The sequence below is a fragment of the Salmo salar genome, chromosome ssa21 (assembly GCF_905237065.1).
Source record: "Salmo salar chromosome ssa21, Ssal_v3.1, whole genome shotgun sequence".
Classification (NCBI taxonomy): domain Eukaryota; kingdom Metazoa; phylum Chordata; class Actinopteri; order Salmoniformes; family Salmonidae; genus Salmo; species Salmo salar.
The window spans coordinates 17,168,153-17,194,280 of NC_059462.1; the positions used below are offsets into that span (position 1 = coordinate 17,168,153).

General features: G+C 45.1%; 1 protein-coding gene across 1 annotated transcript in view; it reads left to right on the forward strand.

Annotated features, from left to right (window-relative positions):
- gtf2e1 (general transcription factor IIE, polypeptide 1, alpha) overlaps window positions 1–19,379 on the forward strand; it is a 43,715-nt gene extending 24,336 nt beyond the window's left edge. The window contains 3 exon segments of the mRNA NM_001173567.1: window positions 13,421–13,622; window positions 14,106–14,350; window positions 17,608–19,379. Coding sequence (NP_001167038.1) covers window positions 13,421–13,622; window positions 14,106–14,350; window positions 17,608–18,077 — 917 coding nt within the window. The 3' untranslated portion in view covers window positions 18,078–19,379.
- Window positions 19,380–26,128: the final 6,749 nt, after the last annotated feature.

A 26,128-nucleotide genomic window follows, 5' to 3' on the forward strand; every position in this document is an offset into this window, starting at 1 on the left:
TGAGCACAGAGCCAGAGCTCTGACCTCATGTATAGTATGTTACTGTACAGCCACTATGTTCTAATTTTAGTGCCCAAATCTGCCATTTTCATCCCGTATACAGGTATGAGTGTAAAGGGCTATGTCACCGTCCATCTCTCCAGAGCGCTGAGCACCCGTTTTCCTGTCGTCCATATCGAATGGTGCCGCTGTGGCAGTAACAGTACCCCGTACCAGAGAGACAGCTAGGCCTGCCTGCAGAGATTGACAGGGAGAGAGCACAGAGTTCACTGTTACCAATCTGTTAGCTGTTTCTGCTGGCCCAGCAACACTCAACACCACATCACAGGGAATAACAGATGACAATGGAAGTGTTTCCACCCTCCCTAAAGCACAGCTCTGGATTTTCACAGCTACCATTGGAATGTGATAGAGGGGGTGTACTTGTACAACAAGCTGCCTCGTGCTACAGGAACAGGAGACGGGCTCCTGCTGCTATGAGCCGTTTTGGGCGCGCATAAGGCAAGGCTCTTGAAAGGCTACTTATTTACCATCAGGGTCATATATTAACTCCTGCAGAATTAAGCAGCTTTTACAGTAAAACTATACACCAAGTTTACATTTTGACTGGAACAGGAGTGGAGAAATATGATTTATTTCTTTCAGCATCTTGAGAGTGTCACGTTTACTCTCTCTCCGGCGCTCGAGGTCGGCAGTCTGCTTATTATTACGCACACCTGTCACCATCATTATGCGCACCAGTGCCTCATCAGACTCACCTGGACTCCATCACCCTCCTGATTACCTTCCCTATAACTGTCACTCCCTTTGGTTCTTTCATCAGGCGTTATTGTTTCTGTTCCTGTTTCATGTCTGTACGCTACTCGTGGTTCTTGTTTTGTTTCATTTACTTATTAAATTCACTCCCTGTACTTGCTTCCCGTTTCTTTGCGTGCGCGTTACAGGGTCAATGGATGTGCGGTTAGGGTCCGTCTATAAAGTTGCTATATCTTTATTAGCATCATAAAAGCTAATAGTATTTCAAGCACACAAAATATGCATCCAAGCCGAACTGAAATCTTATCAGGTACATGTTGGGTCAATTTCACGTCTTTTAATTCCCTTAAAACCGGTCAAACTGATGTCATATGTAAATTTTGCCCAGAAAATATTTTTTGTTTGTTTTTGTTATTACATTATCTCCCTGGTCCCTAAACGTCTTTGCTGTGTGTGTGAGAGAAGCAGAGATAAGAGAACATTACTGAATTTTAATGAGTTACAGTTTATATAAGGAAATCAGTCAATTGAAATAAATGAATTAGGCCCTAATCTATGGATTTCACATGACTGGGAATACAGATATGCATCTGTTGGGCACAAATACCTTTAAAAAAAAGTAGGGGTGTGGATCAGAAGACCAGTAAGTATATGGTGTATATCTCCTTCGCATAGAGTTGATCAGGCTGTTGATTGTGGCCTGTGGAATTTTTCCCACTCCCCTTCAATGGCTGTGTGAAGTTTCTGGATATTGGTGGGAACTGGAACACCCAGTCGTACATGTCGATCCAGAACACCCCAAACATGCTCGATGGGTGACATGTCTGGTGGGTATGCAGGCCATTTGAAGAACTGGGACATTTTCAGCCTCCAGGAATTGTGTACAGATCCTTGTGACATGGACCTTGCATTATCATGCTGAAGCGTTAGGTGACGGCGGCAGATAAATGGCACAACAATGGGCCTCAGGATCTCGTCACGATATCTCTGCATTCAAATTGCCATCGTCCGTAGCTTATGCCTGCCCATACCATAACCCCATCGTCACCAGCAGGCACTCTGTTCACAACGTTGACATTAGCAAACCGCTAGCCCACACGCCGCCATACACGCTGTCTGTCATCTACCTTATACAGTGGAAACTGGGATTCATCCATGAGGAGCACACTTCTCCAGATTGCCATTGGCCATCAAAGGTGAGCATTTGTCGGCTAAATTTGGTTACGACACCTAACTGCAGTCAGGTTAAGACCCTGGTGTGGACGACGAGCACACAGAAGAGCTTCCCTGAGACAGTTGTGCAAACTCTGTTTCATCAGCTGTCTGGGTGGCTGGTCTCAGACGATCCCGAAGGTGAAGAAGCCATATGTGGAGGTCCTGGGCTGGCGTGGTTACCTGTGGTCTGCTGTTGTGAGGCCAGTTGGACAGACATACTGACAAATTCTATAAAACAACGTTGGAGGCGGCTTATGGTAGAGAAATTAACAATAATTTCTCTGCAACAGCTCTGGTGGACATTCCTGCATTCCGCCTGCCAATTGCACGCTCTCTCAACTTGAGACATTTGTGGCATAGTGTTGTGTGATAAACTGCACATTTTAGTAGCCTTTTATTGTCCCCAGCACAAGGTGCACCTGTGTAATGATCATGCTGTTTACTCACCTTCTTGATATGCCACACCTGTCAGGTAGATGGATTATCTTGGCAAAGGAGAAATGCTCACTAAAAGTAATTTCTAAATGACAATTTCTTTTAAGAAAGGGTTTATTTTGTCTTCCAGGGCAACAAGTGATGGCACAAGAGAAGCTGCATGTATCTAATTATAGACAAGTTGACCAAGAAATAGCCCACCAAAATGTTGTTAACTATAGACATTTGTTTCTGCTTATCTAAATTGGGCAAATAGTAATAATAACACTGCACCCCCTGTCAAAAAAATCCTTCCGGCATCTCTGACTGTAGGCTACAGTGCATTTTCGAAATTTGCTGGTTATTTTATTTAACCTATATTTTAACAGGGTGTCACATTGCGACCCAGTTCTCTTTTACAAATGAGACCTACAGAATACAGAAATAGACGCATCAAATGCGAAGTGCAATCAATAAATAAGGGGGGCAATCATAAAAAAACAACCACATTCCTCAGTAAAGAGGTCTTCAACCAACACTCTGAATTGCCCGAATGGCACCAATGCATCCAACTGTAGGTTATTCTGAACATTGTTCCATAAATGAGATGTGAAATAACAAGCCACTCCCGACTGTACAGTACTAGCAACTAGATAATCAAATGGTAATATTGTAGACTTTCCTTTTTCCTGGTAAGACTGAATTCACTTCCTTCAAGTCTTACGATTAACTTTGAACTCAACCCATGGGTCAACCCAGCTCCAACTCCCCTTTAACACAATTAGTCACCAGCCTCCCAATTTAACCCACCTTCTCCACCACAGACCTCTAGTCTTGTTCTCTCTACTAAAGACGTATCGCCACCCAACTCTCTACGGCGGAGTCCTTATCATTTTTTCCCAACGTATTAATATTTGATAAGCATGAAGGGGAATCTGCACGCCAACTTTTTCAACACCCAAATAAGCTGTGAGCAGAGCTGTAATTAGGATCCCAGTTCCAGATACATTCTGTTCTCAGTTTGAGACAAAAGCCTCCCCGAGCCTCATTGTCTCTGTCACCCGGCTAATTGTCACGGGCTTTGATGAGATAGAAAAAGGCCCGCTAACGTTGTCTAGGCTCGCCAGCCAGCACACTGTTTTTAGCCTGTGATTACGTGTAAATTGCAAAGGCCTGTCTTTAGTCAAATCAAAGACAGTGATTTTCCTTTTTTTCCCTCTATTTTCTTTCCGAGAGAGGATGGCGTGTTGGAGAGTGGTTATTTTCTGGCGGGTCGGCCTTCACTGTTAGAAACACAGCAGTGTAATCTGGAGGGATGTGTTAGACACAGACGTACTCGCATAGCAACATACACTTCATCTCCGGTCTCACTCTCACTGGTCTCTCAATTCAATTCAGTAGACTTTGTTGATATGGCAAGTTAAATTACGTACATTGGAAAAGAATACGTATAACAAAGAAAATTGTGGGACCAACGGCAATAATAATAGTAGTAATGTAAATTATATTACCATTAACAGCCTTGCTCTCTCCCTCTGGACCCTCTCAAAAAAAAATTGATTTCTATATTGGCATGAAATACAATTTTTAGATATTGCCAAAGCAGCGTAGTGGTCCACCATTTCAGTAAATGCAGTACAATGCAACGAGGATAATGAAATACAGTTAATTTCAGTAGTAATAATACGCTACATTATTCCTCCTCCACCAAACTTTATATTTGGTGCTATGCGTTAGGGCAGGTAGCGTGCTCCTGGCATCCGCCAAACCCAGATTTGTCCGTCGGACTGCCAGATGGTGAGGTGTGATTCATCACTCCAGAGAATGTGTTTCCACTGCTCCAGAGTCCAATGGCGGCGAGCTTCACACCACTCCAGCTGGCGCTTGGCATTGCACATGGTGATCTTAGGCTTATGTGTGGATGCTCGGCCATGGAAACCCATTTCATGAAGCTCCCAACGAACCGTTCTTCTGTTGACGTTTCTTCCAGACGCAGTTTGAAACTCAGTAGTGAGTGTTGCAACCAAGGACAGACGTGGCCTGAGCTTGTGGCTGAGCCGTTTCCACTTCACAATAACAGCAGTTACAGTTGACCAATGTTTGTCTATGGAGATTGCATGGCTGTGGGCTCAATTTTATACACCTGTCAGCAACGGGTGTGGCTGAAATAGCTGAATCCACTAACTTGAATGGGTGTCCACATATTTTTGTATTTATAGTACCAGTCAAAAGTTTGGACTCATTCAAGGGCTTTTCTTTATTTTTATTATTTTCTACATTGTAGAAACTATGAAATAACACACATGGAATCATGTAGTAATCAAAAAAGTGTTAAACAAATCTAAATATATTTATAAAGTAGCCACCCTTTGCCTTGATGACAGCTTTGCGCACACTTGGTATTCTCTCAACCAGCTTCATGAGGTAGTCAGCTGGAATGCATTTCAGTTAACAGGTGTGCCTTGTTAAGTTAATTTGTGGATTTCTTTCCTTAATGCGTTTAATCCAATCAGTTGTGTTGAGACAAGGTAGGGGTGGTATACAGATGATAGCCCTATTTGGTAAAAGACCAAGTCCATATTATGGCAAGAACAGCTCAAATAAGCAAAGAGAAACGACAGTCCGTTACTTTAAGACATGAAGGTCAGTCAATCCGTAAAATTTCAAGAACTTTGAAAGTTTCTTCAAGTGAAGTCGCAAAAATTATCAAGCGCTATGATGAAACTGGCTCTCATGAGGACCGCCACAGGAAAGGAAGACCCGGAGTAACTTCTGCTGCAGAGGATACGTTTATTAGTTACCAGCCTCAGAAATTGCAGCCCAAATAAATGCTTCACGAGTTCAAGTAAGACACATCTCAACATCAGCTGTTCAGAGGAGACTGCGTGAATCAGGCCTTCATGGTCGAATTGCTGCAAAGAAACCACTACTAAAGGACACCAATAATAAAGAAGAGACTTACTTGGGACAAGTAACACAAGCAATGGTGAAAATCAGTCCTTTGGTCTCATGAGTCCAAATTCAAGATTTTTTGTTCCAACCGTCGTGTCTTTGTGAGACGTAGAGTAGGGGAACGGAAGATTTCTGCATGTGCGGTTCCCACCGTGAAGCATGGAGGAGGAGGTGTGTGGGTGCTTTGCTGGTGACGCTGTCTGTGATTTATTTTTAATTCAAGGCACGCTTAACCAGCATGGCTACCACAGCGTTCTGAAGCGATATGCCATCCCATCTTAGTGGGATTATCATTTGTTTTTCAACAGGACAGTGACCCAACACACCTCCCAGGCTGTGTAAGGGCTATTTGACCAAGACGGAGAGTAATGGAGTGCTGCACCATTTGTGATGGTTTGGGATGAGTTGGACTGCAGAGTGAAGGAAAAGCAGCCAACAAGTGCTCAGCAAATGTGGGAACTCCTTCAAGACTGTTGGAAAAGCATTCCAGGTGAAGCTGGTTGAGTGCAAAGCTGTCATCAAGGCAGCGGGTGGCTACTTTGAAGAGTCTCAAATATATATTAAATATATTTTGATTTGTTTAACACTTTTTTTGGTTAGTACATGATTCCATATGTGTTATTTCATCGTTTTGATGTCTTCACTATTATTCTACAATGTAGAAAACAGTAAAAATAAAGAAAAACCCTTGAATGATTAGGTGTGTCCAAACATTTGACTGATACTGTATTTAGTGTGTACTCATGTATACAGGTAGAACACAACTGTTGTATTGTGTAATATTTGGTCAATACATTTAATTAAATAAAAATAAATGGCTAATAAATAAACAACAATGTACATGGATAATGGTTACACTATGTAGTTCTTGTTAGTTATATACAATGTAAATACTTCAAGGAATTAATGGTCATGGGATGTCCCTCAGGCTCTGGCAATCATATACATATCTGGCGGTAATATTTGCGGTTTCTCCCTCACCCAGAATAATTCCCAGCTTTATGTTATTAGTAAATGCACAGAAGTTGGAAATTCATTGAGATATTTATTTGAAAAATTATCTTATTTGGGAGTTTTTCTCACAGTGTAGGAAAAAGTGGTCACTATGGTCTCTCTCTCTCACTATGGTCTCACTATGGTCTCTCACTATGATCTCTCTGTCTATGGTCTCTCTCTCTCTCTTTGGTCTCTATGGTCTCTCTCTCTATGGTCTCTATGGTCTCTCTCTCTCTATGGTCTCTCTCTCTCTATGGTCTCTATGGTCACTATGGTCTCTCTCTATGGTCACTATGGTCTCTCTCTCTCACTATGGTCTCACTATGGTCTCTCACTATGATCTCTCTGTCTATGGTCTCTCTCTCTCTCTTTGGTCTCTATGGTCTCTCTCTCTATGGTCTCTATGGTCTCTCTCTCTCTATGGTCTCTCTCTCTCTATGGTCTCTCTCTCTCTATGGTCTCTATGGTCTCTCTCTCTCTATGGTCTCTATGGTCTCTCTCTCTCTATGGTCTCTCTCTCTATGGTCTCTATGGTTTCTTTCTCTCTCTATGGTCTCTATGGTTTCTTTCTCTCTATGGTCTCTATGGTTTCTTTCTCTCTCTATGGTCTCTATGGTTTCTTTCTCTCTATGGTCTCTATGGTCTCTCTCTCTATGGTCTCTATGGTTTCTTTCTCTCTCTATGGTCTCTATGGTTTCTTTCTCTCTATGGTCTCTATGGTCTCTCTCTATGGTCACTATGGTCTCTCTCTCTCACTATGGTCTCACTATGGTCTCTCACTATGATCTCTCTGTCTATGGTCTCTCTCTCTCTCTTTGGTCTCTATGGTCTCTATGGTCTCTCTCTCTATGGTCTCTATGGTCTCTCTCTCTCTATGGTCTCTCTCTCTCTATGGTCTCTCTCTCTCTATGGTCTCTATGGTCTCTCTCTCTCTATGGTCTCTATGGTCTCTCTCTCTCTATGGTCTCTCTCTCTATGGTCTCTATGGTTTCTTTCTCTCTCTATGGTCTCTATGGTTTCTTTCTCTCTCTATGGTCTCTATGGTCTCTTTCTCTCTATGGTCTCTATGGTTTCTTTCTCTCTCTATGGTCTCTATGGTTTCTTTCTCTCTATGGTCTCTATGGTTTCTTTCTCTCTCTATGGTCTCTATGGTTTCTTTCTCTCTATGGTCTCTATGGTCTCTATGGTCTCTCTCTCTATGGTCTCTATGGTTTCTTTCTCTCTCTATGGTCTCTATGGTCTCTCTCTCTATGGTCTCTATGGTCTCTCTCTCTCTATGGTCTCTATGGTCTCTCTCTCTCTCTTTGGTCTCTATGGTCTCTCTCTCTCTTGGTCTCTATGGTCTCTCTCTCTATGGTCTCTATGGTCTCTCTCTCTATGGTCTCTATGGTCTCTCTCTCTCTATGGTCTCTCTCTCTTTGGTCTCTATGGTCTCTCTCTCTCTATGGTCTCTATGGTTTCTTTCTCTCTATGGTCTCTATGGTTTCTTTCTCTCTATGGTCTCTATGGTCTCTTTCTCTCTATGGTCTCTATGGTTTCTTTCTCTCTTTGGTCTCTATGGTCTCTATGGTCTCTCTCTCTATGGTCTCTATGGTCTCTCTCTCTCTATGGTCTCTCTCTCTCTATGGTCTCTCTCTCTCTATGGTCTCTCTCTCTATGGTCTCTATGGTTTCTTTCTCTCTATGGTCTCTATGGTTTCTTTCTCTCTCTATGGTCTCTATGGTTTCTTTCTCTCTCTATGGTCTCTATGGTCTCTATGGTTTCTTTCTCTCTATGGTCTCTATGGTTTCTTTCTCTCTATGGTCTCTATGGTCTCTCTCTCTTTGGTCTCTATGGTCTCTCTCTCTCTCTTTGGTCTCTATGGTCTCTCTCTCTCTCTTTGGTCTCTATGGTCTCTCTCTCTATGGTCTCTATGGTCTCTATGGTTTCTTTCTCTCTATGGTCTCTATGGTCTCTCTCTCTCTATGGTCTCTATGGTCTCTCTCTCTCTATGGTCTCTATGGTCTCTCTCTCTCTATGGTCTCTATGGTCTCTCTCTCTTTGGTCTCTATGGTCTCTCTCTCTCTCTTTGGTCTCTATGGTCTCTCTCTCTCTCTATGGTCTCTATGGTCTCTCTCTCTCTATGGTCTCTATGGTCTCTCTCTCTCTATGGTCTCTATGGTCTCTCTCTCTCTATGGTCTCTATGGTCTCTCTCTCTCTATGGTCTCTATGGTCTCTCTCTCTCTATGGTCTCTATGGTCTCTCTCTCTCTATGGTCTCTATGGTCTCTCTCTCTCTATGGTCTCTATGGTTTCTTTCTCTCTCTATGGTCTCTATGGTCTCTCTCTCTCTATGGTCTCTATGGTCTCTCTCTCTATGGTCTCTCTCTCTATGGTCTCTCTGTCTCTATGGTCTCTATGGTCTCTCTCTCTCTATGGTCACTTTCTCTATGGTCTCTATGGTCTCTCTCTCTCTATGGTCTCTTTCTCTATGGTCTCTATGGTCTCTCTCTCTCTATGGTCTCTCTCTCTCTATGGTCTCTATGGTCTCTCTCTCTATGGTCTCTATGGTTTCTTTCTCTCTATGGTCACTATGGTCTCTCTCTCTGGTCACTATGGTCTCTCACTATGGTCTCTCTCTATGGTGTCTCTCTCTATGGTCTCTCTCTCTATGGTCTCTCTCTCTATGGTCTCTCTCTCTATGGTCTCTATGGTCTCTCTCTGGTCTCTATGGTCTCTCTCTCTCTATGGTCTCTTTCTCTCTCTGGTCTCTATGGTCTCTCTCTCTCTCTCTGGTCTCTATGGTCTCTCTCTCTCTCTATGGTCTCTCTCTCTATGGTCTCTATGGTCTCTCTCTCTCTCTGGTCTCTATGGTCTCTCTCTCTCTATGGTCTCTTTCTCTCTCTGTCTCTCTGGTCTCTCTCTCTCTGGTCTCTATGGTCTCTCTCTCTCTATGGTCTCTTTCTCTCTCTGTCTCTCTTTCTCTCTCTGGTCTCTCCTATGGTCTCTTTCTCTCTCTGTCTCTCTTTCTCTCTCTGGTCTCTATTGTGTCTCTCTCGCTGATCTCTGTCTGGTTTCTCTCAGGTCTCTCTCGCTGATCTCTCGTCTCCCTTCTGTTACAGACTAGCATGGGCTCCCTCTGAGGCTTGTTCTCTCTGTCTGGGTCTGAGTCCCCCCCCCCCAGTGTCCTTGACATTAATGGAGAGGTTCCATGTATTTGAACTAGTACATCTGTTTCTACTTTTAAACGAATGATCAAGCCCTTGATTAGGTAAATGAATTAGCTAGTTCAGGGCTACAACAAAGTTGTGAAACGTTTGGGGGTCCACTGGGCAGTGTTGTACCACTCGATTTTCTAGAACTGTCTGGCTGGCTTGTGAAGGCTCATCTGTGGTATCTGACTTTTCCCTCATTGCAGTTTGGCAGTTTGTGTTAAGGAGTTATTTTAAGCTTTTCAATATAGATTTTCTTGTTGCAGGGAGTATTTTGTTCGTCAGCCAGAGTTGAGTCATGTCACCTCCCTCTCTCCTGTGGCGGTAATGACACCTCAGTCCATGTCAGTCGCTATTCCTCTGTGGAGAGGTGTCACTCTCGACAAGCGTGCCCTCACTTTCCACCTTGTCACCAATCAGAAAGCCGCAGGCCATTTTCTGTCACACACACACACACACAGTACGAATGGGCGGTTGGTCCTCTCTGTTCACCTGGTGCAGCCGGTACTAGGTCCTGTGCATTGTGGTGGCCAGACGCGCACACAGAGAGAGAGAGAGAAGAGAGATATCACATCACACTCTTCTTGCTTGTGGATACATTCCGCTGTTCAAGGGGGAAAAGTACATGCATTGCTATGTTTTCACCAGTAGCTATTTTTCTTATCTTCGTTTGTCAGATTTTCATTTTTTCCTTATTTTAGTCTGTCACATTGGAAACAGGAAAGAGCAGACCGAAACGGACTGTGTGATCATTTTACATTTTTTTGTTTGTTTCTTGTTATTTTGAGTTGTTGGCGATGACCCAGTGGATCTTTCAAACTGTTGACAGGTGTTCATTTGAGGGAGACACACAGGGCGGGTGGTTGAGGGTCTGTAGTCATGCTGGTGCCGCTCCCATCTGAGGGACTGAAAATAGCCTATGGAGCAGATGGCTCGGTTTTGAACTGATGCGCAGCCAGCGAGCCAGGACACTTCGATTGTAACCAACCTCAACTAGACAAAATGATCTATACTCTCTTGAACTTTCATGTAGCTGGGCTATTTTGTTTTGGGTGCGCTGTTATTCATCTGTGTTGCCGCTCTCGTGGTCGGCTAATGCGAGTGCATTTTCTTTTCTCCCCGATTTGGGAAAATATTTATGCAATTAGCAGTTGCTTAATATTAGAAGCACAGTCATATTTCTGGCAGTGTTGTCAAGCTCAGATTATCCCCCTTTTAAGGGAATAACTAGTCTACCGCATCCCAGGGTTGTGATTGGGAGAAAAGAGCGGTATACCTAAATTCTTTAACCTGTAGCCAAGGCTTTGTAGCCTACATGGTAAATCATGGCTGGCGTTGGTTACAATATGCCACAATAGCAATGTGTAAGCTATATGAGGGTTAGTAGCCTGGTCCAACTAGGCCTATCTGAATGTGCACATGATGGAAGTTAGAGGTAAATCATATTAAATACACTGAACAAAAATATAAACGCAACATGCAAAAATGTCAAAGATTTCACTAAGGTATAGGTCATATAAATGATTCAGTCAATTGAAATGAATAAATTAGACCCTAATCTACACATATACCTTTATTAAAAGAAAAATGTAGGGGCGTGGATCAGAAAACCAGTCAGTATCTGGGGTGACCACCATTTGCCTCACGCAGTGCGACACATCTCCTTCGAATATAATTGATCAGGCTGTTGGTTGCGGCCTGTGGAATGTTGTCCCACTCCTCTTCAATGGCTGTGAGAAGTTTCTGGATATTGGCGGGAACTGGAACACGCTGTCGTACACGTCGATCTAGAGCAGGCCTGAGCAACTCCGGTCCTCGGGGGCCTGATTGGTGCCCCAGCCCCAGCTAACACACCTGACTCCAATAATCACCTCATCATGATCTTCAGTTTAGAATGCAATTTGATTAATCAGCTGTGTTTGCTAGAGATGGGGGAAGGGGGGGAGGTGTGACACCAATCAAGCCCCTCGAGGACTGGAATTACCCAGGCCTGATCTAGAGCATCCCAAAACATGCTCAATGGGTGATATGTCTGGTGAGTATGCAGGCCATGGAAGAACTGGGACATTTTCAGCTTCCAGGAATTGTGTACAGATCCTTGCAACGTTATCATGCTGAAACATGAGGTGATGGCGGATGAATGGCACGACGACGGGCCTCAGGATCTCGCCACGGTGTCTCTGTGCATTCAAATAGCCATCGATAAAATTCTATTTTGTGTGTAGCTTATGTCAGGTGGACGGATTATCTTGGCAAAGGAGAAATGCTCACTAACAGGGATGTAAACAAATTTGTGCACAAAATTGGAGAGAAATAAGCTTTTTGTGTGTATGGAACATTTCTGTTATATTTTATTTCCGCTCATAAATCATGGGAACAACACTTTACATGTTGCATTTCTATTGTTGTTCAGTATATGAGAGAAAATGTACTGACTAAAAGTTTTAGTCGACTGATAACTAAAACTAACGAAGGATGAAACGGCAAAACTGAATAAGACTAAAATATATTTAAAGATAAAAAATGGAATATAGCTGACAAAAATGAACGTGTTTGTTTGTGTTTGTGTGTGTCCATCATGTTCCAAAGCTGTAATCAGGATCTCTTAGCAGGGGGCACCGTGTTTGTGTGATGGCGTAAATGACTGTATGTGTGTATCTGTGTGTTTGTTTGTGCGTTCCATGGGCCATATTGGGTCTCCCATGGTGTGTGGGATGAGACGCTGTAACTGTCCCCATCAGGAGACCAGAGGGGAGAAGTCTGTGTATGATGACACACCACACAAACACTCGGGTGGGTTTCCGTCCACACAGACGGTCTTCTCCAGGGGGGTTGAGGAACTATAGAGGAACGTCAGACAGACAGACACCTCTAAATCCGTGTGCTTTTTTTCTGGTCTATCTGCTCCGTCACTGCATTGCTCCTGCCTGTGGTCTGAACCGTCTAACCCAACCAACTTTACCAGCGTCATACTTAAGCAATAAGGCCTTAGGAGGTGTGGTATATGGCCAATATACCACAGCTAAAGGCTGTTCTTATGCACGACACATCACAGACTGCCTGGACACAGCCCTTAGCCGTGGTATATTAGCCATATACCACAAACCCCCAAGGTGCCTTATTGCTATTATAATCTGGTTACCAATTGCATGTGGTATACGTTCTGATATACCACGGCTGTCAGCCAATCAGCATTCAGTGCTCGAACCACCCAGTTTATAATCGCAAATATACCAGTGAAATCTCTGTGACATATGAATTACGAGTGGTAGTGTAATCACTTCGTACATTTTTTTTTTGTACATGTTCAATTATTAAGTGAAGTGCAGTGCTATTCAAGTCCAGATTGGTCAATTACTCTTATTTGACGCGTCAGATAACGAGACGAGTACTCACCAAAACGGCGTTCGATACCTACTAACCTACCGTAGGTTGCCTTAGTTCATTTTTTCCGTGGGGTGGGGGTGGGGGGGGGGTGTAATCAGCTAGCCAGCGGGGGTGAGAAAGAGGGAGGGCGAGAGCAAGAGAAATGCACATTTTCAAGTTTTATCTGTCCTCTGGAGCTACACCACCACCGCCGCCATGCATTATTCATCAACCATGTTCATGCAAGCCTTAAACTGCACCAGCACCAGCCCTGGAGACCTGGAACTCATGCTGCTCTCTCTCTCCCCTCTCTCTCTCGCTCTCCCTCTCTCTCTCGCTCTCCCTCTCTCTCTCCCTCTCTCTCTCCCCTCTCTCTCTCCCCTCTCGCTCTCTCCCTCTCTCTCCCTCTCGCTCTCTCTCTCTCTCCCCTCCTATCTATCACTCTCTCTCCTCCCTATCTCTCTCTCTCTCTCCTCCCTATCTCTCTCTCTCCTCCCTATCTCTCTCTCTCCTCCCTATCTCTCTCTCAGGGACGTTTCGCTGTACGTTCTGTCAGACGGAGGTAGAGGAGGACGAGTCTGCGGTGCCCAAGAAGGATGCCAGGACCCTGGTGGCCCGTTTCAACGAACAGATCGAGCCCATATACGTGCTGCTGCGTGAGACCGAGGACGTCCACCTATCAAACGACCTGCTGGAGCCCGAACCTGCCGAGATCCCCGCCCTCAAACAGAGGTCGGCCCCACCCCTTTTCACCCCGTTTCTCTGAGTCCCGCTGTGAACGTGTTCCTGTCACCGCTCGGCTAGTCCTGTACACCAGAGCGTTATATTTAGTTAGGACATTGAGGTTTCTGCCTTATGATGCATTTTACATGACACTACAACATTCTATGGCAGCCATGTTAGCACCACATTAACATTACATGGGGGGTATTTAAAGAATGCTATGTGACAATGTCTAGAATTAGAACGATATTTAAAATGCAAAAAGTTGGCCCAACTTCCTAAATATATGGCTCTCCTGTAAACTGACCTGTAACAGCTCTGCTTAACCTGCAATCTGTGACTTATTCACAGATGAAGTCCTTGTGTCTGTTATTAGTGGAATGCAATGTAGTTTACTGCTCTCGGGCTTCTCATTAACAGATCACACTGTGAACTACTGTCCCGGGCAACAGTTCTAACTTGACGCGCTCTCCTCTCTGTCCCGCCCTGTAGTCGGGACCGTGCGGCGGCGGCGGCGGGTGCAGCAGCTGGCGGTCCCCACCGCGAGGCCTGGTCCACCAAGGGCTCGTCCTACGCCGACCTGTACACCCAGAACGTGGAGATCAGCATGGGGGAGCAGGAGGAGCAGCAGCGCAAGCAGGCCAGCGAGGGGAAAGCACCTAGGGAGAGACCCGTGTGGCTGACAGAGAGCACTGTGCACGGAGGAACGTACAGCGAGCCAGACCCACTCAAGAACTGTGAGTTACTAAGTGCTGCTGCAGCGCAGTACGGACTCTGCTGTTTCTCTCTCTCTCCTTCTCCTTCTCCCTCTCTGTCTGTGTCTCTCTCTCTCTCTCTCTGTCTGTCTCTTTGTCTGTCTGTCTCTTTGTCTGTCCAGGCTTTCCTCTGTGTACTTGTTCTCCAAATCATTTTATGAAGCGATTTCAGTGCCAACAGTATTTTAATTTGTATTAGGGTATTGAATTTAATATTTATGAATTTGTAATGCACAAATGTAATCATTGAATTCATAAATCAAACTTGTATTTCATGATTTGAAATTGAATGAATATCGCATTCAGTTTTAAAATGTAATATTCAATATGTGTATATATTCAGTTTCAATATGGTAGATATTGCATTCATTGTCTATCAAGTTTACGAACCTATAATTTCAAGTTGATCAAAGTTTTGTATTCAACTTCCCCAATGGATTCAGATTTCTAATTCAGTTCTCTGAATCAGAGACAACATCCTGGTACTTTGCCAGAGAGGAAAGATAGAGGAGAACAGTTTCTGAATCCAATGTGGCATGTTGAATTTATTTTCTTCCCCATGAATTTGGCTCTAGCATTTGAACCAATTTGGCTATGAGCTATTATGAATGCTAAGACTCTCTAGAGCACGGATGTGCCTTCTGTTCCACTCTATGATGATCACAGGCCGCGTTAGAAGGGAGTGTCACTTAAACCGCAAGACAACCCCCAATAGAATATAGTTAAATAGCCATGTCAGAGCCCTTCTAAGGATAGTCTTTCCACTTCCTGTTTCATCTTGCGCTTGTGACTGACTGGGTTCGAACCGGGTCTCCTGCATGTCACGATACTGTGTTAGCCCACTTGGAGAAAGCCCACAGGGATGAGTTCAGGAAGCTGACGCAAGTCTCCAGAAAGCTTCATCGAACCACCTCGGTTTACATTTCACTCCCCCTTTGACCTCAGACTCAGAGATCACTGCACCAATATAACTGACTGGGTTCGAAATCAAACCTACTGCACAACAACAACACTTTCTGTGGCAAACAGAAAGCTCTGTGCACCCCATTTAATGAACGTGCAACAGAGGTGGATTGGTGATCCATCCATGTGATGAGTAGTCTTGTAATGTCCTGACTGACTGATTCCCGCTTGTAGTGATCCCCGCTTGCATGTAAGCTCGCGGGGTCAGGACCAGGTGCGAGGAGGCTATGGGATGCACAACCTTGGCTGAAGATGTTTGTTTAACTGATGGGGCTCTAACCCAGGTCTCTTGCGCACCAGACAATGCCGCTTTTCAGGTCTCAGGCAAGTTACTCTCAAACGAGCCTGGTCACCGAACCACCTGTGTTACACTTCATTCCCCTTTGTCCTCCTCCTTGAAGAGACCCGTCCTAGACACGGGACCGATGCCTGGGCTTTAGCTCAACAGGCTAACACAGTCTTAACCCAGTCAGTCAAGTTGACCTTATAATGACTGCCCTTACCGGAGACTTGAAACCAGGAGCGGACTAGGACCGAAAATCGGCCCTGGATTTTCTAACACACCGGCCCCGTTCCCCTGAGGCCCCCACACTGGCCCATTCTTTTCCTTGAGGCCCCCATTACTAGCCAGAGAATGATCATTTTGAGCAAGAAAACCAAAGTTAAAAATGGACGAGCCCATCTGGCATTAGCTCGAAATGCCAGATAACCAGTCCACCCCTGCTTAAAAAAAATGTCTAAACAGGCCTCAGGCAAGGTTCTCATCACATAAGCATGGATCACCAAACCACGCGAGAAACTTTGCTGGATCTTCGAAGACTTGTGTTGTTGCAGCAGATGGGGAAATGTAACACTCAGTCACTCAGCCTGAAGTGTAGCCTCTTGCGCAATTGTAGAAGGCTTTTTAATTTTTTTTAAATAGCACGTTGGGTTCGTGTTAAGACCCGAGTTCGAGTCTCCATATGAGCTGAATCAGGGGAAGCGTAACTCGCTAAGCAGGCAGCGTGACTTCTTTTAAAGTGGTGCCACTGGACTTGGATCTACGGTTCAACTGCTGGGGCCACCGTGGAGGGATTTTTAAGGGGGTGAATGAAGCAGATGAAGCTCTTTTGAAACTCACTCATCAGCGTGAAGCGTTGCTCCTTGCGCAATTTGAAAAAGGCCTTTTTTTTTCAATAGCGCAGTGGGCTGGAATGCTTCAGTTGAGCGGTCAAGTGTGTTTGTGAGGCAAAGGTTCGAGTCTCGGGATGAGCTGAATCAGGGGGAAGTGGTACTCGTTAAGCAAGCAGCGTGTCGTCCTTTTACGTGAACTTCCTGAACTTATCCTCCTCACCTCATTTGCTCACATTGTATATACACTTATTTTTCTACTGTATTATTGAATGTATGTTTGTTTTACTCCATGTGTAACTCTTGTTGTATGTGTCGAACTGCTTTGCTTTATCTTGGCCAGGTCACAGTTGTAAATGAGAACTTGTTCTCAACTTGCCTACCTGGTTAAATAAAGGTGAAATAAATAAATTATCCCTATATTGAAACCGAATATATACATATTGAACTTGGATATTCAATTAAATCATGAAATACAACTTTGATTTATGAATTCAACGGTACAATTTCTATATCCTAATACAAATTCAAAATTATGAAATTTGAATACAATTTCTGTTGGCACTGAAGTCGCTCCGTATCCTCAGTTAAGGCCTTAAGACATTAGGTTCTACATTTATTACCATCTCCCACTAAAGGCTAAGCCCTGGTGTGTGTGTGTGTGTGTGTGTGTGTGTGTGTGTGTGTGTGTGTGTGTGTGTGTGTGTGTGTGTGTGTGTGTGTGTGTGTGTGTGTGGCTGAGGTTAGACTGCTCGTTAAAGGCATAGTGCAGGATTTTGGCACTGAAGCCCTTTATCTACTTACCCAGAGTCAGATCTCATGGATACCGTTTTCATTGGCTCGCGAATCTACCTCGTAACTTCCTCCATACTGGATGCAGAGACATTCAAATGGTATTAATCAGTTCATCTGACTCTGGGGAAGTAAACAGATAAAATCTTGCACTTATCCCTTTAATAAAACCTTTCAGTCCTTTATTGGAGGTGTTTGTCTTTGTAATGACCTCAGAGACCATGGGACTTTAAAAGAAGACATTTAATCTCTGTGATGAATTTGCACATCTAGCCTTTTAGTTTACGTGTATTTGCATAGCCGTGTGTACTGTTGTTTTTCCTAATGATTTATTATTAGCTGTTTCTGATTGACTTGTGATGTTCTCTCTGCAGCCGGAGACGACGCGGGAGGAGCCCAGGTGGGCGTGGCCGGGCTCGGAGGTGGCCAATCGGACGAGAACGAGGAAGTGATGCGCGCCCTGCTCATCCACGAGAAGAGGAGCGGGGCCGGGCCGGCAGGAGGCGGAGCCGTAGCGGCAGCCAGGGCACTCACCTCCTCATCAGCAGCCAGGGGCAGCGACTCGGAGAGCGACACCAGCGAATCAGACGAGGACTCTCCCACGGCTCCGCCGCCTGTGGCTGCGGCCCAGCGGCGGCCGACGGGCATGGAGATGGAGGAGGAGGAGGATGATGACGAGTTTGAGGAGGTGGGGGACGATGAGTCCATGGTGATGGTGGGGGGGCGGTCGTTCTCCTATCGGGAGGTGAGCCAGAGGCCAGAGCTAGTGGAGAAGATGAGCTCTCAGGAGAAAGAGGCCTACATCGAGATGGGACAGAACATCTTCCAGGAGATGTACTTCTGACTGAAAACACACAGACACTCACGTACACAGCCTCTCTCTCTCTCTCTCTCTCTCTTTCGCTCTCTCTGTCGTGTCTCCTTCACCCTCTCGTCTTCAAGATGTCACTCTAGTTCCAATTCTGTTCTAGAGACCAGACTATTGCCATGACAGGTGTATTAGCGGTGTGTTAGTCTGGCAAGTCACTCAGACTCAGCTCCACCAGTCAGTGTTTCCTCAGTATTACAGTAGCTGAATGTTACAGCACACTGCTCTAGTGTCGCTCTGTAACCACAGCATGATGCCTAGTGAAGACACACACACTGCCTCCCCTCTCATCCTGTCTCTACCTCCTGTACCCATTACTAAACAGGAACAGAAGTTGTAGATCTGGGAACCTGTCCAGAAAAACAAGTCACACGCACTCACGCACACACAGTTGCCAACCAGTTGGTTAGACCACAGTAGACCACGCCGCTCCTTTTTCTCTCCCAGTGCTCCAACCTTATGGCTCTCTGTCTCCACACTCTGTGAATTCTTTACTGTTCTCAGGGTGAGCTGTTTATTATTCATTTCTCCTCTCCTCGCCCCTCTCTCGTTTTACCGTCTACACACACACACACACAAGCTCCCTCTTTTTTTTCCATCTGATTGAGAGGCTTTTTTGCGGGGGGGGGGCTCCCTCCACAGGGAAAGAGACAACTCTGGAGCGAATAATACTGGCTTTGATGTTACCGCGGTAACCCCCGGGATGGGGTGACCTGCTCAAACGCGGAGGCACCCCCCATAGCGAGGCCTTTAGCGGTGGCGTGGGGATGACATTTGCAGAGCATGTGGCTTTTTCCCTCCGAAATGTGACCGTATATGACGGTGTCTCTGTCGCTGTGTGAGACACAGTACCACTCCAACCTTCAACTCTCTGCTTCTGATGAATTTTTCACTGTTTTTTTTTTTTTTTACAGAGCAGTATTTACCTGTTAGGGAAGAACTACCATATACTGTGTAAAGAGATTGAGAAGAAAATAATGGTAATTCAATGTTTTTTTTTAAGAGAGGGTGTCCTTATTGTATTGTATACTGGCAAAGGGGCCAAGAGTGTCTAATTTTCCTTTTTTGGCTAAACATGAACATGGACTGTTTACTATGTTAAATTTCTCTTTGCTTTTCTCTACTATGGTTTTGACCTTTGCCCTTTTGAGTTGTACCACCTCCCCACCACTAGGCTCCGCCACATCTTTAGTTGAGCCTGTCAATGAAGAGCCACTTGCCTAACGTTTTAAGTTCATTGATTTGTAAAGGTACAGCATTAAAGCAGATTATACTTTTGAGGATTTCAGTGAAGTATTTCTTTGTCATTATTGGTCCATTTTTGATCTCGCTTGGATACATTCCATTACAGGTTTGGTTGTCTTCTTATTTCTCCTCGTAGAGACATTGCTGCTACCTCAACAGAGAGTAGTTTATCTTCAGCTTTAAAAAGTGAGCTTGCTTATGGGGCTGTCGAACCTGGCCAAATGGCTTAGGGAGAAGCTGCCAGTTCGCATTAGTTCAAATGTCGACAGTGGAGTTTAGACAAGGTGAAGTGCTATCCCCGAGGACTAGCGAAGAGACGGACGTGCGCACACACACACACACTTCCCTTGCATCTTCAGGCCAATTAAATGAGTCGAAAAAGAAGCGGAGCTTCTCAGGGGCTTCCATCGTATAGCAGCTTTAACCTGTCCTGTCAGATCTGTGGTCCTGAAGCCGGCCAGGAGAGGAAGCTATTTAAAAGGCACATTCTCTTAGTCACGCTGCTAATTGCTCATGCTAACTCCTGAAATGCTTTAGAGAAATGTCTCGCCTGGATAAACTGTACCCACTAGCTCTGGGCCTGTATTCGTCAAGAGTAGGAGCACTGATCTAGGATCAGTTGTGATTTTAGGTCATAATGACGAAGAGGGGGGGAACCTGATCCTAGATCAACACTCCAGCAAGTCTAAGCAACTCTGTCTGACACCACAAACAAGATGTTCCACTCAGCCACAAAATATTTATTTATTTAGCCTTTATTTAACCAGGCTAGTCAATTAACAACTAATTCTTAAAAAGCCTGTGGGGACAGGGATAAAAACAAATAAACCAACCAATGTAAGACAAAACGGACAACACAGACCGAAGACACTGGCAACAGCACAAATACAACAGAAAATAAACTGCGTGTGTGTGTGTGTGTGTGTGTGTGTTTTTTTTTGGTAAAACAACATGCTTCCTTACATAAGGCAACGCAAACTAGTGACAACTAGAAACAACAACCTGTTCATCTATTTGTCCTTGGAACTCTTTAAGATCAACCTTACCTACAGGAATGTATGTATCCAACCTTACCTACAGGAATGTATGTATCCAACCTTCTCGGACATTCAGAAGAGCAGAGTAAGGATGAATGTATTTTTGCGCAACCGTGCCATACCACACTGTTGACTTTTTACATAAACCTACAGTAGAGGCCTCTGGGTAAAGAGGGAGATGAGAGGATGGCCACCTGCAAAGCACAGCCTCAAAGGTCAGGATGAAACACGACCCCTAGCTCATTAAACTCACCTGGCCTCCATGCAGCCCTTTGGAAGTCTCAATTAAAACCAACGGCATAGCCACACACAGACCATTGATCTGTCATGGAGCGGGTGGGGTGGGGTGAGGGGCAAACCAGCCCCTTTACAGGGTCTCTTCTCAGATCTGCCACATCCCAGTGTATTGTGGGGGCTGGGTCTGGAGCTGGGGGTCCCTGTTGGTGCAGTAGAGAGGGAATTATTGAACAGGTAAGGGATTAAGGTTGGCACCCCTGGCTGACTGGGGAGGAAGCTCATGGGGTTATGGTGGGGGTGTAGAGTGTCTCTGGTGTAGTTCGTAATGATTGATGCTCAGGATGGATGCCGGGGGAGATTACATGCAGGTTGACGTTTATAGTCGTGAGTCTTGTCCTGGAGGCAGAGCTGAATGATTTCCCTTTAGGGCTATATTGTAAAAATACAAAATAAAATAGCTTTTTGGCCTTGATTTAAGGTTAGGGTTAGCAGTGTGGTTAGGGTTAGGTTTAACATTTTATGAATTTGTGGCTGTGCCAGCTAGTGACCTCTCTGTAGAGCTGCCTCCAGAACAAGATTCATGACGAATAACGCTAACCTGCAGATTACATAGTGATTGATTGAAGGTTCTGTCGTCCTTTCATCTGATAATCTGGTCTAGAAGAAGATTAATGTTCAACCCTGTCTGTGCCTGTCTGTCTCTGCGTACCTAACTGTCTGTCTGTCTGCCTCCTTGCCCTCCATCTTATGTCTCGTCAGCCTGGTAAGTACTGTAGTCTGGTAAAACCTAGCAGTGTCTCAACCCCATGGGACACTGGAGATTGGTTGCACCGCAGATCGGCTTTCCAGTCAATTAGTGGACAGTGAATTAATCAATTCTGAAGTACTGAGCCAAGATGCAATAGCGGTTAGTTTGTGTGCGTTGCACTGTCACGAAACAGCCAAAGTTCATACGCTATGAAATGCTTATGCATGTTAGGCTATATGGCAACAGAAGTCTCGCAATACATATTGAAATAGTCAATGATGAAGTTCTCTGAATGTTCTGAGGAAGTTTTATTGTTGGCTTTGATGCATTGTGTGACAGTGCAGGGAAGCATAGCAGGTAGCGTACCGCGTTTATTGAGGCGAGTGAATGAACCTTAGCGTTTCTTTACTGAATCTAGTCTGACATTCAGTCAGATGCGAGCTCATTCGACAGTGACTAAATACATTGAGTATTTGAAATGCAAAGCACTGACATTTGAAATGAGTACAGGCTGTATAGCAATTCCATTTTTGAAATCAGATCACCGTGTTTTAATCTTAAATTGACTTCTGTGCATATTTTCCATTCCGATCTCCTGCTACCTTTTCCACTCATCTCCTGTTGCCTTCTCAATCTATCGTCCTCTTCCTCCCTCCCTCTCTCTTCCTTTTCTCTGATTGACAGAGGATTTGCGGTGAGAGAAAGCAGATAGAGGTTTGAGGGAGGTTTGAGCGAGAGCAGCTGCACTCCTCTATCCACTCTTTTCCCCACTAATTTCTCATCTCCTTCTCTCCTTCTCTGAGAGCTCATCTATCTCATGGCAGATGTTGGTCATAATGAGAACGGGGCTGTGTGAATGAGATCGTTTTCTCCTCGCAGATCTCCATCCAAACTAGCAGCAGATGCAGCGGGCCTCTCTCACTTAGGCACAGGTAATGGGAGAAGAGAGCAACACGGATGTGGATCACCCATTTCCTTTTTCCCCTGATCCCTCATTCGTTTACCTTTTATAAATAATACTGTTTGCTTGTTTGTCCCTTAATCATTGCCTCCCATTATCCTGTCTTCCTCTCTTCATGTCACTCTTTCCCTCTCTTTCATATGCCTTCACTTTTCTACATCCCTCTATCAACAGTGTCAGCGCGCATCTTTCTCTCTACTTTCAGTGCCAGCGTCTCTCTCTCTTTCACGGCAGAGCTCAACTTTCCCACAGGGCACGATCCCTGACTGCCAATCAAATGTCAGATTTCAACGTTTGACCTTCATAGCCCCGCCCCCAGCATGCCATTGTGTCCATCGATTCCTCAAGACCTCTCAGCAGAGAGAGAGAGAGACTGTTTGGGAAAACGAGTACAGAGAGAGGAGAACCTGCTACGACGACGGGGGCGCTCGATATCAATTGTGACCCTCCCATATTTGTTTTTGTACCAGAAGCAATGATGTGGTCTATACCTGTCCCAACAAGCACACGCTAGCTATCTCCAATCAAGACGTTCCACACATAACATCTGTCCTCATTTCAAAACCATTAACCTTCTCAGGGTGTAGACCCCTGGACACGCACGCACGCACACACACTGCTGAGGAGATTGATCTCTATTTCGGTTGACGTGGATAAAGGTTAGAGATGGATCTCCTTAACTCAGGGGTAACAAAGGCACTTTGTCTCTCCCAGGGATCATTTTCTGTAAAAGGCAATTGTGAAGACTGCTGCTGCTCCTTGGCGAGACAACATCAAAGGTCACCCTTGATTCCGTACGTTTGCACAGCCTTTCACCTCCGATTCACACGGACGCACTCGCTTCCATCCCAGTGCAGTCTGCCTTTCATACTAAGCAACCTGAGCTGTTTTCGGCATACTTTTAAGACATGACTGAACTGTTTTTTTCTTTTTATGATGTTACCACTTAACACCTTTTCATTTCTGTTGTTTTGATGATTTTTTTCTCTCACTTTCTTACATGTGAGAGAGCTCTGACAGAAGTGTGTTACTTTTATTACCTGCAAATTGCAAATGTAATTGCACTGAACAAAAATATAAATGCAACGTGCAAAAATGTCAAAGATTTTATTGAGGTGCAGTACATATCAGGAAATCAGTCAATTTAAATAAATTAATCAGGCCCTAATCTGTTAATATCACATGACTAGTCTGGCCCAGGAGTGTGAAGGTGAACGGAAAGGCTGGAGCAACGAACCGCCCTTGCTGTCTCTGCCTTGCCGGTTCCCCTCTTTCCACTGGGATTCTCTGCCTCTAACCCTTTTACAGGGGCTGAGTCACTGGCCTACTGGTGTTCTTCCATGCCGTCCATGGGAGGGGTGCGTCACTTGAGTGGGTTGAGTCACTGACGTGGTCTTCCTGTCTGGGTTGGCTCATGGCGGAGATCGTTGTGGGCTATACTCGGCCTTGTCTTAGGACGGTAAGTTGGTGGTTGGAGACATCCCTCTAGTGGTGTGGGGGCTGTGCTTTGGCAAAGTGGGTGGGGTTATATCCTGCCTGTTTGGCCCTGTCCGGGGGTATCATCGGATGGGGCCACAGTGTCTTCTGATCCCTCCTGTCTCAGCCTCCAGTATTTATGCTGCAGTAGTTTATGTGTCGGGGGGCTAGGGTCAGTCTGTTACATCTGGAGTATTTCTCTTGTCTTATCCGGTGTCCTGTGTGTATTTAAATATGCTCTCTCTAATTCTCTCTTTCTCTCTTTCTGTCTTTCTCTCGGAGGACCTGAGCCCTAGGACCATGCCTCAGGACTACCTGGTATGATGACTCCTTGCTGTCCCCAGTCCACCTGGCCGTGCTGCTGCTCCAGTTTCAACTGTTCTGCCTGCGGCTATGGAACCCTGACCTGTTCACCGGACGTGCTTGTTGCACCCTCGACAACTACTATGATTATTATTATTTGACCATGCTGGTCATTTATGAACATTTTAACATTTTAACATCTTGACCATGTTCTGTTATAATATCCACCCTGCACAGCCAGAAGAGGACTGGCCACCCCTCATAGCCTGGTTCCTCTCTAGGTTTCTTCCTAGGTTTTTGGCCTTTCTAGGGAGTTTTTCCTAGGGAGTTTTTCCTAGCCACCGTGCTTCTTTCACATGCTTTGCTTGCTGTTTGGGGTTTTAGGCTGGGTTTCTGTACAGCACTTTGAGAATATCAGCTGATGTACGAAGGGCTATATAAAAATAAATTTGATTTGATACAGATATGCATCTGTTGGTCACTGATTTCTTAAAAACAAAAGTAGGGGCGTGGATCAGAAAACCAGTCAGTATCTGTAGTGACCACCATTTCCCTAATGCAGCACAACACATCTCCTTTGCATATAATTGATCAGGCTGTTGGTTATGGCCTGGGGTATGTTGTCCCACTCCTCTTCAATGGCTGTGCGAAGTTTCTGGATATTGGCGGCCATTGGAACACGTCGATCCAAAGCATCCCAAACATGCTCAATGGGTGACATGTCTGGTGAGTATGCAGGCTATGGAAGAACTGAGACATTTTCAGCTTCCTGGAATTGAGTACAGATCCTTGCGACATCGGGCCTTGCGTTACCATACTGAAACATGAGGTGATGGCAGCAGATGAATGGAACGACAATGGGCCTCAGGATCTCGTCACGTTATCTTTGTGAATTCAAATTGCCATCGATAAAATGCAATTGTGTTCGTTGTCCGTAGCTTATGCCTGCCCATACCATAACCCCAACGCCACCATGGGGCACTCTGTTCACAATGTTGACATCATCAAACCGCTAGCCCACACAACACCATGCCATCTGCCCGATACAGTTGAAACCGGGATTTGTCCGTGATGAGCACACTTCTCCAGCTTGCCAGTGGCCATTGAAAGTGAGCATTTGCCCACTGAAGTTGGTTATAACGCCAAACTGCAGTCCGGTCAAGACCCTGGTGTGGACGACGAGCATGCAGATGAGCTTACCTGAGACATTTTCCCTCAGGTGAAGAAGCCGGATGTGGAGGTCCTGGGCTGGAGTGGTTACACGTGGTTGTGAGACCGTTTGGACGTACTGCCAAATTATCTTAAACAACGTTGGAGGAGGCTTATGGTAGAGAAAGGAACATTACATTCTCTGGCAACAGCTCTGGTGGTCATTCCTGCAGTCAGCATGCCAATTGCACACTCCCTCAACTTGAGACATCTGTGGCATTGTGTTGTGTGACAAAACTGCACATTTTAGAGTAGCCTTTTATTGTCCCCAGCACAAGGTTCACCTGTGTAATGACCATGCTGTTTAATCAGCTTCTTGATATGCCACACCTGTCAGGTGGATGTGTTATCTTGACAAAGGATAAATGTTCACTATCAGGGATATAAACACATTTGTGCACATTTTCTGGGATCTTTGATTTCAGCTCGTGAAACATAGGACCACAACACTTTACATGTTGCATTTATATTTCTGTTCAGTGTACTTGAAAATACACACACACACACACACACAATCTGTGGTATCTCCTGCCTCACTTTGTTTTGAAGGAGAGATGGATGCAGCAGCTGCTGAAATGAAGGGAGCTCCAGTGGAAATAACAGCGCTGCCTTCCTTAACTCTTTCACTGGTATCGATAGCGCCTAATTACTATTCAGATGGATCCCGTTGATTCCCCTGCCTTGCGTAGCTGCTCTGAGTGGGAGCTCACTTTCAAGCGTTTGATGTACAAGTGTGTGTTTGTGCATGTGGGTGTGTGCTTCCGTGTGTGATCCCAGTTTGTGTGTGTGTTATCTCTATGTAACCACAGAA